Source organism: Mytilus galloprovincialis, chromosome 7 (genome assembly GCF_965363235.1).
Source record: "Mytilus galloprovincialis chromosome 7, xbMytGall1.hap1.1, whole genome shotgun sequence".
Classification (NCBI taxonomy): Eukaryota; Metazoa; Mollusca; class Bivalvia; order Mytilida; family Mytilidae; genus Mytilus; species Mytilus galloprovincialis.
Window position 1 is genome coordinate 60,149,586 of NC_134844.1, and position 18,252 is coordinate 60,167,837.

Sequence of the window (18,252 nt, forward strand, 5' to 3'; positions counted from 1 at the left end):
GTGTCCGCTCCACCATCTTTGAGTTAACAATTTTGACGTCGGATTTTGAAAAGGTCATTGATCAATCATAAGATTTTTTGATGAATAATTCATGACAGAAAGTGTACTTTACTATAGTATCAATCTCAGGACGTAAAAAAAGAGTAAGCTTATTTATAATTTTCTATTTTTAGAATATGCTGGTGTTTACTCTGATCACACTTCTTCTTTTCAACATTGGAGATCTTGTTTTGTCGAATATTATTAATGTGGATATACCATCGCAGTTTGCCGAATGTGCTAATAAGTCGTCTACGGCAAAACACAAATGCATTTTGGACGTGTTAGATAACAGTACAGACCGTATGCCTTTGGAGAAAGAAGATATGAAGCTGACAGTGCACCAAGATTGTTATTGGCATCCATTTAAACGAGTACGCCGTGAATGTAGGTCGCTGTCAAAAATGGAACGCAATGAGATTTGGGACGCTATAAATGCTCTTAAAAAAGACAAAGTAAGTTTTGATTAGTGATAAGATGACCGTTTAGAATTCAATGGTCGGGGTTGATGATATAAAACTCAGGCATTAATTCAATGTTTTGTAATTGGGACACCATTATTGGAGATATTTATCTAACTTGTATCGTAACGTTGTCAGTTTGTTTTCGACGTATGAGTTTTAATTACCCTTTTGGTATATTTTACTTCTTTTTGTGACGTACAATAAATATTGATAATGATAACTGTAAATTCAGAAATGTTTGTGACGTTTTAATTAATGCAACTAATCTGATTGGATGAGTTTCGCAATAATAATAACTCGTATTCTGATATCAGATACATGTAGATATAGCTGTATGCAGAATTGTTCTGACAACGGAATACTTAAAATCGCCTTTTTGTCCGTTATCAAAATATCCAAAAAATAAATGCACGAAATATTTTTTGAATTTACTTAACTTTTTTTCTTCCACAGAGTAAAGAACCGAATGTCTATGATTGGTTTGCCGACTTTCACACCAAACGAGCAGTTTACTCTGTTCACTATGGTCCAAATTTCTTTGGATGGCATAGATACTATACCTTAAGGTCAGTATTCATGTCTGTTTCCTTACATATATATGCTACATACCTGTTGTAAGTTTACTAATTATAGGATAGACAGCAGAAAAGAAAAGATATACCTTTTTAATCCATAACAATTACCAGAGATCGTGTCTAAATAGAGCAAATTGGCATATATGATGTATAGCTATTTCGACAAACAAACTGGCTTAAAGTAAGAAAATAATTTACTAAGGGTATTTATGTTGTACATAAAACGTAGCCTTGTCTGGTCGCATTGAAGACGTTAAATCCTATGTATAGTGTAGATTGATTCTCGCATTATTTGCTTTGAAAAAAAGAAGCCTTACAAAACTCTTTGATTAATCATACGTGAATTGTAACATTATGCAATTGTAGCATGTCATGTTTTATAGTGACGGTATAACTTTTTAATATTTTATCTCATTCGATCTTCTTTGCAAAATCTAAGAAAGTATTTATTATTGCTTTGTCCTTGTTATTACTTGTTTGAAACTTTTGCGGCTGGACGAGCAATCAGCAATCAATCAATAAAATTTCAGTACTCATCATATCACAGTGTCGTATAGCAAAGTTTCTTCAAATAAAATCTGAAAATGTATTTGTCTTTTATCTGCATTTCTTGTTATTTCTATTGTTAGTATTTCATAATTCAGAATAAATACAATGTTTTAAAAAATATTGTTTGGTAGGTTTATTTTCAAGTCCAATTGAAAAAAGAAAGATTGCATAGAAGTAATAAAAATTACGCTTTTTTTATAGATTTGAAGAGCTGTTAAGAAAAAAGAACCCTAATATAACCTTGTGTTACTGGGATTCTAGATTAGATGACGAAATGAAGTTACCTCCCCATACTGTAATGTTTTCCGACAAGTTTTTAGGAAATCCTTGGGGAATAGTCAAAAAGGGACCTTTTGCTTATTGGAAAACAATCCGGGGGGTACCGCTTGAAAGAGATCTTGGTGCTCAAGGAAGTTTTATCACGCATGATTGGATAAAGAAAATTCTTGCTCAAGAAAGTCACGAGGACATCAGTGAGCCGACTGCAGAAGAGGGTTTCATATTTGAAGCAATTCACAATTCTATACACGCAGCAATAGGTGGCCAAATGAACGATTTCAATACCAGTGCTCAAGAACCAGCATTTTGGATTCATCACTCGTTCATAGATTCAGTATGGGAGAAATTTTGTCATAAAATGAGAAGTAAAGGTAAAGACCCTCAAGATGATTACGTCACAAGATGGGTTAGCAGTATGCAAATGCCAGATAAGTATATGGATCGTTTGACTCCGATGAAAAATATTGATGGCTATAGTCATTACTTTACCAAGAATATTTACCGATATGAAGAGTATCCCACATGTGAGAATAATTGTTTAAATTCGGTATTTGCAAAGTGTCAAAAGAGTGTTTGCGTCAGTGTCACAAAGTTCGCAAACGTTAAGGAAAACGACGATCGCACACGGAAATACCCGAATCATCTAGCCGGACCACTAAGAGATTCTAAAATTTTGTCCAGAAAAGGAAATGTCGAAAAATGGGTATTTTCACCGATTAAAATAGTTTTCCATGACTCGATTAAAAGAAAATTGATAAATAATTCTATTAAAGGTTGCGAAACAAAATATGCAAATTCTAGTACATGTAAACAAGCTGTAGCGATTGTCAAGTCAAAGGGGGTAACATACAACGGCCTATATACGGACTATATCACGTGCGATATCACCATTCCTGTATGGACCTACGCCTTTGTTGCTATCAAAAATCCAGAGTTAGGGCCTAGCCAGACATACGTCAGCGTCACCAACAAACTTGGAAATGCATGTACTACATTATGCCTGAGCAAGGAGGGATATGTTTATGAAACTTGTACTGGTGTAATAGATGCCACCAAAACGGAGCCCAAAATATACGAAGATACGCTTGAGAAGGCAGAAAAGGGTGGTTACGCCTTTGATCCGTTAGCAGAAGATGTGATCGACAAACGTATTAAACTGAAGTTTGTTTGCTATTAAATATCTCATGGTTTATCCATGCTAATGTCAACGTTCTGTTAATATGCCACATTATAAATACTTTCTCATTTCTTAAGAAATTGATTTGCCAGTACTATCTTTGACACAATTTTTAAAAAGTTTGATGAAGGAAAACATTCGTTTCTTTTTTTATAGTTTTGACATGGAAACATTCGACTATCCCAGTTAGTTAATTTAACAAAAATTTGTTGACGAGTTGAAAAAAAACCTCATTCAAAACAATAAATGATTTATAAATGACTCATGTCGTTCAGTATCGGCTAAAATGCAAAGTACTAATATGTTTTAACGAACATTGCAATTAGTGAAGCAAAAAAATGATATATCCTTCTAACATAAAATAACGGAAACTAAGGACCTAAGAAAGTATGCTTCAATTTTTTTTATTTTTTTTCTTAAAACGGATGCCAATGAAAAATTTAATGCTGAGATCTATGAGGAATTCAATGATATTTCCGTGTTTAGGGTATCAGTTATAGCAGTCTACTTTTTGACTTTAAACTTCTCAAATGAGAAACGACGGCTAAAATTATATCTTCACAAGTAGTAGATCTTCTGTCGTCATCACTGATTTGGTAATCGTTACAATGTATGCGTTCTTACTTAAATAGACAACTTTCGAGTTCGATGCATTTCCGTCAAAAACTCTGGTTTTAGTGAACATCATTCGTGCGTTTAGGTGCGTCGTCACTTCCGTTCCAATGTTGAGCGAGTGGTTGAAAAACTATAGATCTAAATTGAACGAATTATGTGGCAAATTGAATTCTCATAATTGACAATCAGAACTGCTGTCATTAGGGAATTATGATTAAGTACCTACAAAACACCTATTATTTCTAGTTTATTCTGCACAGTGACGATCACTAAGACGCTTGATGAACGTTAATAGTGCAGGGATACAGGCGATCCTCTCTTTCCGCATAATTGAGTTTTTTCCGGTGACGGATGAACTCAAAAGGGGTCTATTATGACGTGTTGATTTTATGAATCTTATGCTGTTTCCAGTGTTGTACGTTTTTTTTATTGATATTCGATTTTATGACACAAACAAAACGTCACTCATATGCATGCACATAACGTCATTTATCAACAGTTAAGCTAAAGTCATTATCGAAACTCTCTCTTTCAATCGATCGATCTCGATATCGATTGCAAAATTAAAGTTTACCTCAAAAATATTCATAGGCAATCCTAGAAACGGGCATTTCTAAAATGTAACGGAAAGTTGTTTCATTCTTAATATATTTTGTTTAATTTAGGCGTTCTTTATTTAAAAATGGAAAACAACACGTTTCATCCGAAGCGCTTTTCTGGAAATACCTTCATCAGGAAAGCTCCAAGCCAAACATTTGAAATCCGAAGATGTATAAGTACCGAACCCGTTGAAGAGCTATATGACAAAAAAATACCTAAAATAAATATCCAAATTCATCTAAAGTTAACTTTGCCTGAGGGAGTTGAAACCTTAGTTTCTTAATAAATTCAAAATTTATATACGGGTAATTTTAGAAAAAGTTTATTAAATCAAGTCAGTACAGAACTATTGACTACTGAGTTGAAGGTACCCTCGGGGACTGATAGTCCACCAGCAGAGATATCGACCCAGTGATGTAAAAAATGGAAAACAACACGTTTAATGATTTCATTCATCCGAAGCGCTTTTAAAATATGAAAAGTTCAAAGTAAAAAAGAAACGATTCAAAGGAAATTTATTTGGTTAGCTTTATAACAAAAAATGAAAGCAAGTGTTTTAAATATTTATTGACAAAAACTAGTTTGAAATATTTTGTGTCCAATCCTTGAATGTCTGATACAAGTTGTATTTTTAAAGCGACCAATGCCTTTCAAACATGAATGATACTTTCACTTCATAGATTTAGTAATGAAAAGTTTCTTTAGAGCTATAAAGTAATTGGAACAAATAATTGAATAAATACAATATAAGCTTTTTATATCAAAGTTTTATTCATTACTATGATTTGTTCTCATTTTCTACTGAAAAAAAGCAATTTATATTCAAGTTCAAACTTAGTGTGATGTTTACCATTTCATTCCCGTCAGGAACAATATTTTAACAAGATATTGATTAATTTGCAAAATCATTATTTTCTAACAAATATATTATAAAGACTGAGATTATAACGTTAGAAAAGGTTTTGAATACAAAGTTTTACCTCCTCTAAGCAGTAACAGATTCATCTTTGAAAATTAGTTATCGTCTAGGGTTTAATCTGTAGAAAAATCTATGGTTCCCCGTTTTTTTTTTAATCATTTTCGAAAGCTAACAAAACATACATTGATAGCCCTTCATACCCGTCTTTGTATGGTGCTGCCAATTCAAATCATTCAGAATTTGGTGGTAATATATATGGAGATTTCATGACGTCATACATTATAGTCATGGATCACGATTGTGACCTACCGAATTACACTTGTTACCGGGTTTGCACTAGCTTGTGCAACACGACGGGTGCCACATATGCAGTAAGATCTGCATATCCATCCGGAGTACAAAATATCACCCCCAGTTTTTGTGAGGTTTGGTGTTGCTTAGTCTTTAGTTTTCTATGTTCATTGCAAAATAAAATTATTTGTATTTGTATTGTAGTGTATGTTGTGATTTGTGTACTTTCGTCTTTTGTTTTCTTTATAACCATGGCGTTGTCGGTTTATTATTGGTTTATGAGATTGATTGTCTCTATTTCGCCCCTCTTGTGTTACACATCCAATCTTTCCATCGAAATTCGTTTCGGAGAGATACTTAAATCAAATGGTTAAAGAAGAAACACATACACTACATCTTAGACAGGACAAATATATTTGTTCTGCCATTTGTAGAAAAATATATATACGAAAGGAACAGTAAGTAAGAGGATCCCACAAAAGATGATACAAATATCCGTCAGATAAAAATGTATGAGTTCTCAAGAATTCATTCTTTGCTTCTTATAAAGAACTCCGTTATCGCGGAATGCTGTTTTATTTGATTTCTTCGTTTTTGACGGGTTTTTGTGGGTATCTATTCCTATCCACAAGAACATGGCTTATTTATAAAAGTATCATTTACGAAAAAAACAAATATGACAGACAGGAACAAACGATAACCACTGAATTACAGGCTCATGGCTTGTTGCAGGCATATAAAGAAAATGCCCCCCCCCCCCCGCTCTACTTATCAAAGACAGGGGTTTGAAGGGGTTTGCAGTATATCAATATAGGGACAGCACAATGGCACATGAATGTACTTCGTAGTGTACAGCACTGCATATTATCTTACCACTTATACATCTCTAGGAATAGGATTGGTTTAAAGCACCGCGTAGAGACCGTGTATATATGCAATCGGCTGTAATCTTGACTTGTACTCAGGTCATATAGTTACTAGTTTCCATTCTGGCGAACTTCAATTCTCGGAGAATATCGATAACTTTGTACCCAGAACTTGTTAATACAGATACTGATTTATAGCATTTTTTCATTAATTTTTTTGGGGTGTTATTTTTTGTTTGCTGTCTCAGATGACTTGTAATAATATCTCCTTTTCTCTATGTCAATGTGTGGTTGTCGGTGATCTCAGAAGATGATTGGCTGAGTCAAAGGGTCATAACCTTTCTCAGCTCCCTGAAATGATCAAAATGTTCTAACAGGTGTAATGAAATTAACAACTTCGTGGAAAGTGGAAGGCACTCGAAGAGGATTTTGGTTTGGAAAAGAAGGAAATTTATCTTTTAATCATTAGAGAAACAGATTATTTAATGAATGGCTATTTTCTATTTTGAATTTATTGAACCATAAAACTAATTTTTGACTCTTTACATTGAATAATCCACGAAGCGGATTATGTTAAATGTGAAGAGTCAACAATTAGTTTTATGGTTCAATGAAATCAAAATAAATTATTGCCATTCATTATAAATAAATTTCTATAAAAGATAAGGCTCAAAAAACTTTTTATATTAACAACAACAACGTACACACATGTTGGCGTATGAATACACAACGTCAGAGTGGGCGTGTCGCCATCAAAATTGACAACATTGAAAATAAAACTAATAATTTTAACCAATCAGAAGACAGTAAAAACACCAAATTTATTTATTATATAGTAACGCGTGGATTATCAGATTTATCCAATCTCGATAGTTAAATTATAAATTTTAAAGTCCTCGCCGAGGCTCGGACTTTAAAACTGATAATTTAACTATCTCGATTGGTTAAATCCGATAATCCACTTGTATCAATGTAATAATCTATATTTATTTATATTAATCGATATAAAACAAATATTGGTTTATTAAGAAAAACACTATCGAAATCCCAAACACCTCCACAAAATTGTCATGGATAACTCGGTTAGTTTAGAAATTATCTGATTGCTCTTTTTTAATCATTTTTTTATATAAACAGTGCAAAAATTACAGTTTTTCATTTTTTCATATAAACACTCACTTTCTCCGAATTGATAAAAAAAATTGACTTTGACCTTAATCCCTGATCTGGTTTTGTCTTTTCTTATTTGTAAAAGAGGGACGAAAGATACCAAAGGGACAGTCAAACTCATAAATCTAAAACAAACTGATAACGCCATGGCTAAAAATGAAAAAGACAAACAGAAAAACGATAGTACACATGACACAACATAGAAAACTAAAGAATAAACAACACGAACCCCACCAAAAACTAGGGGTGATCTCAGGTGCTCCGGAAGGGTAAGCAGATCCTGCTCCACATGTGGCACCCGTCGTGTTGCTTATGTGATTACAAATCCAGTAAATAGTCTAATTCGGTAGGTCACATTCATGAAAGGGAAGGGGATTGTAGTTACGACGTAAGGAACATATCTGATATCATTTGTGAAACGGTTATTCCATAACGGTCAACCAACTCGTGATGGCGTCCGTAAAATTTACGAAGGGATGATTTCAACTTCACCATTTGGAACTCTTGGTTTAAAAGCTTCCTTGTGAGCAGTAACCCTCTATCAAGAAAATCATGATAGGAAATGCAAGCACGGGAATATCGTATCAATTGGGAGATATATACCCCGTATGCAGGTGCTGCTGGAATGTTGCTACTTAGAAATGGAAAGTTCACAATTGGAAAGCTGAAATCATCTCTTTTGTCGTAACAATCAAGAACACATTCCTTTTTTTCTTCAGTTCTTTATTCATTTACTATCTATTTGTAACAGGCTTTTCATCTTCATCTTATTGTTTTGAAACAGAGCAGCGAACATCCTAAAAACCAGTGGAAAGACGGATATACTAGTTCCTGTTTATAATTTCTCCAATGTTAATTGGGTTTAAGGCCGCCTACTAACTTTGTCATTCGATTGTAATGAAAAACAGTTAATTCTCTTTTAGGAACTCAATTGCATGATAACTTCTGTTAATTGGTTAAATTTCCTTTTTAGCTGGTACTAATTAATGTTCATAAATAACAGACACGCTTGTTAGTGCTTTTAAAATTATCTTAATTTTTATAAGGGCTTTTCAGGCTTCTTGCTACTTCCTGTCTTTTATATGCTTACTCCTTCAAAGTAAGCATAAATGGCTTTATTGACAAAAAAGAATTTAAAAAGAGGTAGAAGGTGTCTACGGAACATCAAAACTAATGAGTCGAGAGGAACTGACAGCGTGATATGGAAAGGTATGCAGATCCTGATCTACTAGTGGCACATGTCGTGTTAGTCATGCATGCATATAATATTCAGTAGTTGTAATTTGTATCGATGTGGTTCATACGTGTTTCTAGTTTCTTGTTTCTTGTTTTTTATTTAGATTATACCTAGCCGCATTTTTGCACCTGTTGCAAGCCAGAAGCCTCTGGCTTTTGTTAGTCCTTCGTGTTGTTCTTTTTTTTTTTATTCATTATATGTTTTGGAGTTTAGTATGACGTCCATTATCACTAAAATAGTACACATTTTTGTTTGAAGCACAACTCCGGGTTCTGCATTTTCTAGCCGTATTGAAGACCCAATGGTGGCCTTCGGCTGTTGTTTTCTCTTCGGCCGACTTGTTGTCTCTTTGATATATTCCCCATTTCTATTCTCAATTCATTTATGATAGATTTTGATTACGACCATTTAAGCATATTCGTGGTCATCTACATGTACGATATTTCATATCGGCCAACCACCCTATGGTGGCGCTCGTAATACTTGCAGGTATGGTTGACTTTACTACTAAGGAGGCCCCTCATGGGGGGTCCTAGTAATCACATAATCACCATTTTTTTGCCAATATAATCACATAATCATTAAATATTTGCTTATCTTTAGTAATCAAATAATCATAAACTAAAAATACAGTCCTAGGTAATCAAATAATCATGAAATATTTGGCTTAATAATCAAATAATCATTAAAAAAACGGCCAAGTAATCACATAATCAAAAACCCCATGAGGGCCCTCACTAAGAACCCTTGTATTCATTAGATATGTCATTGTGATTTTGCATATACATAAGAACATGATTGTGAACATATCTCATTTAGGTCGTAAATTAATGGAACGAACTGTCTAGGTTTTTTTTCACTCGGGGAATACATGTTAACAATACTGATTATATGTGAGCGTGTAGCTTAATTTTTGCTTTGAATACACAGATTTGATTAAGACTTGACCACGGTGGGTATGGTTGTCCTGCGAGAGAATGTTCTGTGCTGGTGATTCGGTCCTGACGGGTGCTGGTGATCAATGAAAAAATGTAAACAAAGACGAAAATGATGATTTTTGACGTTTTCACTCATAAAAAATAGAAGAAAACAGTTAGATTTTTCAATTTTGTTTCTTATGGGTTCATATGTAAACCATTAAAAAGTTGACCCTCTAAACTGTTTCAGTAAGCGTAACACAAAAATGCTCATTTTCAGAAAATCTCGAACTGAAAAAATAAAACAAAAATGCTCATAGAGTCCGCTTTCTATACCGCAATCCACACGACAAAACTATTTTGTGAAAAAACATTGCAATTTATTAAAATTTAGCATTTTTTCAATTTATTCATGTCCTGATACTGTGCTGGTGGGTCCTGTCATTGTGCTGGTGGGTCCTGATACGGTGCTGGTGATTTTGGATAAGAAGTTGCTCATATTTGAAACAAATGTTACAAAATCAATAAAATTGGGCAGATAATTATTGTCAATAGGATCTATGACTCCTATTTTAGCTCTTGTGCATCCATTTGACTGTTTAATATGTGTTTTCAAATGATCGTTACTTGTATTACACAATTACATAACAGGGCAACCTCTTTCCAGTGGCGGATCCAGAGGGGGGCGTAGAGGGCGTACGCCCCCCCCCCCCTTTTGCTCGGACTTTTTTTTTTTTTTTGTAAAATGATTAATCAGACTAGACTTCGTGAACTTTGCCATTTCCCGTGTACTAGTATTTAATTTTTATGCGACAATTCTTGACTTATAAAGATATTTTTCGCTGGAATTTACTGATTATCAAATTTATGTGATTCGCTATGGTGGAGTTGACCTGCAGTGCGTCGAATAAAACGTCTCTCAGTCATTTTGAAATTCAAATTACAGTAACACATTGCGTAGGACGAGGATGACAATGATGACACCTTCAAAGCAACACAGGATTTAGCAAGAACATAATGACTTCTATTTCACTCTTCCACCAAACAGAAAAAATGCTCTATAGACTATTACACTCTCATAAAAAAAAGTTCCACAGCAATATTATCTAACTACGGAAACATGTTTAACCCCAAACGCCCCAGTCTTTAAAAATAACATAGCTGAATAATGATCCCCAGTCAGTATAAGCTCTATATAGATTTAAAGTCGTAACTACGAACCATTTGATTTGAGGAGACAGTCTTAGATATTTGAGAGAAAAAAATTGACTCTGATTTTTGCCTTAAACAAAAATTCTGGACGCAAAAAAAAAACTTGTCCACTTTTTGCTATTAGAAAGGAAAATTCCCAACAGAATTATTTAGCATTAAATGAACATGATGAATAAAAGCGGGCATTTTTTTTGTGGCTGGGGTTTTCATGTTTGACCGGAATGTCTGTTGGTGAAACATATCAACCAAACATTGGAATAAAAATTGTTTGTTTGTCTTTTTTATCTCGTGTCGGTCGTATTTCAAATTCAATCGAATAGCCCAGCGTTTACTTGTTTACAACAAGAAATCTATGAGGTTATTCTAACTTAACTTACAACATACGTGCGAGAATTGTCCATGTCTATGTTTTACTGACAAATCCCACATTAAATGTATAAGTACATAGCTTTGGATCCATACTATCATTTTATGATAGACAATTATTAATAGCTATATAGGGAGAATACAGCATCGAAAATGTCCAGCCCTTACACCTTAACAGCAACTACAAAATATGCATGCCCCACGCCAGGAACCGTTTAAAAAGTCCATATTTCACTTATTTTATGTTTTTAGTCCTGAAAAGTGCCCAAAATTTTTATTCGCCTCGCTCCGCTCGGCGATCTTTTAAAACTACGCCCCCTCTTTCAAAAATCCTGGACCCGCCCCTGCTTTCGTCCAATATCAGATAACAATATATACTATCTGAAATAAAAATAGTTTTATTAAGATATTAAATGCCCCTTACATTGATGCTTCAACAATGATCAAAGCCCATGCTGCATAGACATGTTTGTTAGCGCTCCGCATACACCTCCCCACTTACTCAACCCCCCCCCCCCCCCCCCATTTCTCCTTCATTGTTACAGTGGTGTAGCAACACTACAATTTATCACAAAAATAATAACACAAAGACACACATTATTGAACAACAAATGCTCACAGGTACTGAAAGCTAGTTCAAAGCCGCATTTTCAACTAATAGATAAACCATGTTCTCATATGCAAAAATCCCAATCGTGTCGATTTAAAAAGTCTCAAAACTTAAGTTCACATTTTAATGTTTGATTAAGCAGAACTTTAATTAAAAGTGTGCAGTGAATCTTGTGCTCACAATAGTTATTGTCATAATTATGTTTACATAAGACTTATAAAGGAATTAAGAAGGTACCAAGAAATATTTTACAGTTCAATTTAATGATCATGAATGGAAGGAAATGGTACGGAAGTTTACATAGGACAAAAAGAAATTGATAGTATTTTTTGGCGAAAGACTTAAACGCTTCTTTGCATTATATAGTAAAACTCTTCTTTAAAAGCATGCAAAAAATATCTTTGATTGACTTGCTTGCTATGTTTGCTCCAAGGATATTTTCAAACAATAGGTAGGCGGAGATTCAATACATACTGGGATTTGATTGGACAAATACAAACTGACAGGAATTGAAGTTAATGTTTATTGTCCAAACAAATTCTAGTATATAGTAAACATACTACTTACCTGTCGTTTACAACCATCCAAACAATCATAGCAAGCGATATAATCAAGGTTTGCTTTGCATGTATTTATAGAAGAGCTGTAAATTCTAAAAAAAAATCTAGTTGTCGTAGATGGTTAAATCCTCAACAAAATATCATTAACTTTGTTGGAACGAATAGAGGTTTTAAATCAAATTTTCGTGGACTTTTTAGCTTCCACCCTGACAAGGCATGTTAGCTGTTCGTATGCTGTTGCACCTGACGCACTGAAACTTTCACATTTCCATCTTCTTTTCTGAAATATTTTACCCAGCTCATACTTGACAGGATTGTTATTCTAGTAAAAGGTGTAACCAATGAATTGAACACAAGTTAAAAATTCCACAATACAATATAATTCATTTTATGTGTCAATTTGTTCGAAAAAAATCGAAAAGAAGAGAGTTTTTTAATGTCATGGTTATCTGTCGCTATCTAGATATATGCTTAGCATTTATTTCAGATGACACGGACTCCTCACCCAGGTGACCCTGCTGCCTTTCATAACTTTATCCGTATACAATTATTTTAAAATAGATAACCAAAGGCTGCAACTCGTATTTTTGTATTTAAATGATTCGTTGTAACGAGAATATTTGTGGTGAATGGAAACTGTGAGGGTCAATCTTAAATTGCTTATAAATGTTGCTGGACCCAGTTTCGTTATCTGATCTGAATTTTCAAAAATGTGCAAGGTAGATAGACATTTTGATTTTTTTTACTCGGTAAGTTTGCCCCAATCGCTTGAACTTTTGCAATATTACAGCCAATTTCAATGAGTGTGTAGACAAAGGGAATACTTTCGTTATCTTGCTTGCTGAACAGAAAAGTCATTGTAAGTTATGTAAACTACCCTACTTTAAGAGTAGACTAGTCCGACAAATGACACATCTTTCTGTCTGTAGGACCAAGCTACTTCGAAAGGAGGGTACTTTACCTTACCTAACAATGACCTCACGGTTTAGCTAACAAGCTATTTTGGAATTTTGAAATGAAAAAGCTAAGAAATCTTAGTTTTGTTAGTGTGTACTAGGTTTTCGAAAAAAAATACCTGATAACCCTTCAGACAAAAAAAAATGTTGAAAATATCTTACAGATACAGCAAGTGATTCTTAAGGTAGATAGGGTGTCTTCCTCCATCTTGGATTTTGAAATACTAGAAAACAAGGTCTAGATCTTTGATGAAATGTGCAAATTTTTATAGTAGTAGGTAATTCATGTGTAAGAATTTTCATTATAATATAGAAAATGCCATGTTTGATCATATTTATAATTGTATTTTACAAAAATAAGAATCCTTTTGTTTGATTCATTTTTTTCCAACTTTGTCAAATAAGGGGAGGCAACTCAAATGCAAGGGCAGATAATCCTGATAGTGTTACTTTTACAATAGAAGGTCCGAGAACACAATTAATTCGTAGTGCATTTCTTTTAGAACATAAATGAAAATTAAAAAAATCCCACCTGCGCTTTCTCAATGAAATGTTTACAGTGTGTTGTACTACTTTTGGGACAAATTATATCAAAATTATAGAAAACTTCATCGCCTCAAACTCAAAATATGGACAATTTTGTGTTTAGGGTGTCTTGAAATCTTTTGACAGCTTCCGAAGTGCTAATTTTTAACCTTTTTCAGCTGGACCGAATCACTACTTTCCTGTAAAATTCTGGACCCAAATTTTTTTACAGTGTAATTTCACCCCCCTACTTACAATTTGAGGCATTAAACATGGAGAAATAAATTTGGAAGGGGTATAAAAATTATTGGCAAGTAACCCACTGTTAACACTAGGGACTATATTCGTGAACAACGAAAATCAAGGGACGACAATTGTGGTCTCGGACCAGAATGTGTTAGGAATTTACCCATTTTTACATGTAGCAAGAAAACGAGTCCGGTGACCCCATTTTTTCTTTTTCTTATCTGAAAGCATAATATTGAAGCTATCTTCTCATATTTTATCTCAAAATTCTATGGTGTGGTTTGCGTTTTATGGCGGAAAAATGGGTTTCCCATGCATAATCTATACAAAATCTTTACAATTTTGAACAACCTGTAGCGTGAAAATAAGTCCGGTGACCCATTCTTTTTATTAATGTTTTTAAACAAGCAGGATATGAACTACATTTTGGCAAATTATTAAAAGATTCTATGGATTATAATTTAGACACCCCATCTACCTTAATAGCTATAAGATACATTTTTCTTTTAAAATACAACTTTTAAATCTTACGGGAAACTATTCCAAGCTTAAAACTTTCACTGTAACCTCGCATTAACTTATCCCCCCCCCCCCCACCCCGAAAAAAAACCCAAAACAAGCAAACCCGCAATACTATTGTCATTCTTATAGTCAGCACTCAATTGTTCACAAACAAATGTGTTTAAAGCTGCTAAAGACATATGATTCAAACGCTCAGTAAGTCCTTTTTTCTATATTTTTGCTCTCCATTTTTATGCAAAACCTTTTACATTTTTATTTTATCGGTTATTGTTGAAGGTCGTACGATGACGTATGGTTGTTAACACATACTTTCTTTGGTTTCTTATGGAAATTTTTCCATTGACAACAAACATACCACATCATCTGCATTATATAAGTATTGTATAAATTACAACGTATTTTGGTAATCTTGCAAAATGATCGTAATCCCGAAAATCGTTAACATATTTTCTTATCTTAAAAGGGGCAAGAAGGGTTCCATCAACAGGCCAATAAATAAAATTACAGTTAATTTAAAAAAAAATAAATAAAAAAATAGGTGTATTTTTTCTCTCATAATAACAGTAAACAGATTCACAACAATGTCAATTTCAAGAAAGCAGACCACAGTTAATTAGTCAATAACAATGCAGCATCAATGATCTTGAATATATGCTTCTTTTAACTAAAATATAAAGGCACAGAACCAGGACATTGGAGCACAGTACCAGGACCGTTTTTCTTATCACCAGCACAGCGTCAGGACAATTCCGTTTAACGAACTTGTACGACTTTTGCAATATAATATTGTTGTAATATACTTTGCATAGTACTTATGACGCATCAGAGAAAAATTAAGCAACAAAACAGTCGTTTTATTGCCGTTCTGATACAATGTAAACAAACCCACCAGCACAGAATCAGGACCCACCAGCACCTGACAGGACCAAATCACCAGCACAGTACGTTCTCTCGCAGGACAACCATACCCACCGTGTTGACGGTGTTCTTTTATTCTCTTCACAATAAATCCTATAATTGTGTTAATGTGAAAATCCTGTTAACCAAAACTCTACAAAAATAATCTTATGAAGTAGATAAATAAACAAACTTGATGACCCATGTGTCACTTTAGCATACACGCGCATGTACATTGTAAATGTAGTACGTAACATATAATAGTCTATATCTATATGCTCAAGTTAATGCAGGTTTACTGTAACAATTTTGTTAAATATTGCATTCAAAGAAAAGCATACAGTACTTATTCAATATAAACTTTAATTTGTCTTTCTTATACACAGATGACGCCGTGATCTTCTCAAGTTGAGGTTGAACCTTATGATGCATTGTGGTCTATCAAATCCATTTTATTTGACCTTCATTTATCTAATAATTTTGACCTTCATTTATTTGTCTTATAACAGAGATGACGCCGTAATCTTCTTTGAGGTTGAACCTAATGATGAATTGTGGTCTATCAAATCTATTTTATTTGACCGTTTCGAGCACATGTTAGAAATTCTCCTTCTGACAGAATAAACTATAAAGGAACGATAGCGCTTATTACAAATAACGTAGACAACTGGATTCAATAATGGTGCTAGAAATAACAACGACATCGTGATCGAATGGTAAAAACCATCCTGCGTCTTTACATTTGTCACTATGACGTCATACAGCAATCGAGCCTTCAACAGAAAAATAATCATCTGAATAAAGTATTAGCAAAGATACACACTTATATCAAGACGGCGACTTCAAAAGAATGGGCGAAAGATACCAGAGGGACAGTCAAACTCATAAATCGTAAAACAAAACTGACAACGTCATGGCTAAAAAATGAAAAGAGCAACAGACAAATAATAGTACACATGACAAAACATAAAACACTAAAATGGGTTTGGATGGGGTTAAATAATTAAAGAATAATGCCCTTAAAAAAATGAAGATTAGAGAATAACGGGCAAAACAATTGAAAATTAGAGAAAAAAGTATTAGTTTTTTGAAGATTAGAGAAAAAAAGGGGTTAATTTTTTGAAGATTAGAGAAAAAAGGAGGTGAAAATTAAATGTTTACAGAATAGCAGAACCCCCCCCCCCCCCAATCCAGACCCTCACTAAAGAGTAAACAACACGGACCCTACCAAAAACTGGGGTGATCTCAGGTGCTCCGGAAGGGTAAGCAGATCTTTCTACACAAGGAAGTTGTACAATCGTTCATGTGTTTTGACAATCTTGAGTAGATACATTTACCAAGAAAGCCTTAAAAATCAGGAAAAAGTCTCGAAGACGGTGGCTTTTCGTGTGTGTTGTTTTTTTTTTTTTTTTTTTTTTTTTTGCAAAGGCTGTTAACTAATCTTGAAACCACTTACAGTTATTAGTTACCATTCAGGGACGTTAAAAGGGGAACACGGGTTGGTTTTCTCCCCCTACTTTATGGAAATTGTGTTCTCCTTTTTTTTTAAATTTTAGTACTCTTTTATGTATGCTCTTATTCCTCGTATTCTTGACATTTTTCGTAGCTGTGTTCATACACGCTACATGTTAACATACTTCCAATGAGATTCATATGTTCCTCTCTCCCTTTGGTTGCTTATTAAACGTGTTACCTTAAATCAGACACAACACTCAAAAGTTTTACGGTAATTTTATAAAAATAGCACATGAAGTTTGATTTTTCATACTTAATATTTAATCCGATTTACTGATACTGTATGAGTGCATGCCCTTTCCCTATCTATTTCCTGCTGTCTCGGACTTTTTCGACTGATGAATTTCCTTTCGAAACTCTTCTAGACTTTACTTAGTACTTACCAAAAAAGGAATATAGCAAATACAGAATACTGCAGATACAACCACTGTGACGTTGGCGAATGCAATTTTTGTTTCAGTAAGCGATCGTCCAGTCGAACTATCTGTATTTGTTGAATCGTTGTGTGAAATTGAATTTTTCTTTCTCATCTGTAAATACAATGAATAACAAATGAAATATAATTATGTTAGTATGTTTTGGGATATATCTGTAAATATATGGATATATACAATGTAATGGTGCTGTAATCGATATACACAGCGTGACATAGTAATGTTTTTCATAACAACAAATAAAAACCCAACAGTATTGCATCTTCCAGAGTGGTGGTATGTTAACCAAACAACTGGTCTAAACCCGTACTTTAAATAACAGTAAAACAAAACAACTAACATACATGTCGTAATTCTAACATGTAGTCGAATCATTATGCCTTAAGCTTTAAAAAAAGTTTTATCTGAGTTTATAATATTTATTACAAGATGATGCCTTTCACGAGAAGACACTTGATTCGTGTGACTTTATTTTATATTGACCATTGTTTCTTTTCTTTATGGTTGTTAACCTAATGTTGAGCAGTTAAAATACAGGTCTATGTATTTACAGACAAAAAACGCGATTCAAAAAATGCTTCAATTGAATATAAAAACAATGGGTAAAATGATGGTGTATGACATGTGTATAAATATAATGGAGACTTAAAAAACTAGAGATGTACACAACAGTTTTGTCGTGAAAAAAAGTCGCACTATTTATTTTATGAA

General features: G+C 33.7%; 1 protein-coding gene and 1 long non-coding RNA gene across 2 annotated transcripts in view; one reads left to right on the top strand and one right to left on the bottom strand.

Moving 5' to 3' along the window:
• The first annotated feature begins 216 nt into the window (after nucleotides 1–216).
• Nucleotides 217–3,114, top strand: LOC143081837 (tyrosinase-like protein 2). The gene is made up of 3 exons (XM_076257517.1): nucleotides 217–494; nucleotides 957–1,069; nucleotides 1,829–3,114. Exons 1-3 carry the CDS (start codon nucleotides 345–347, stop codon nucleotides 3,081–3,083), a joined length of 1,518 nt encoding a protein of 505 aa, XP_076113632.1. The 5' UTR covers nucleotides 217–344; the 3' UTR covers nucleotides 3,084–3,114.
• A 12,563-nt stretch (nucleotides 3,115–15,677) lies between these two features.
• The window catches only part of LOC143083401 (uncharacterized), a 28,144-nt gene continuing 25,569 nt past the window's right edge, over nucleotides 15,678–18,252 (bottom strand). The window contains exons 2-3 of the long non-coding RNA XR_012980688.1: nucleotides 17,491–17,637; nucleotides 15,678–16,365 (exon numbers count right to left, since the gene is read on the bottom strand). This is a non-coding gene — a long non-coding RNA (uncharacterized LOC143083401). The remainder of the gene's footprint in view (nucleotides 16,366–17,490; nucleotides 17,638–18,252) is intronic.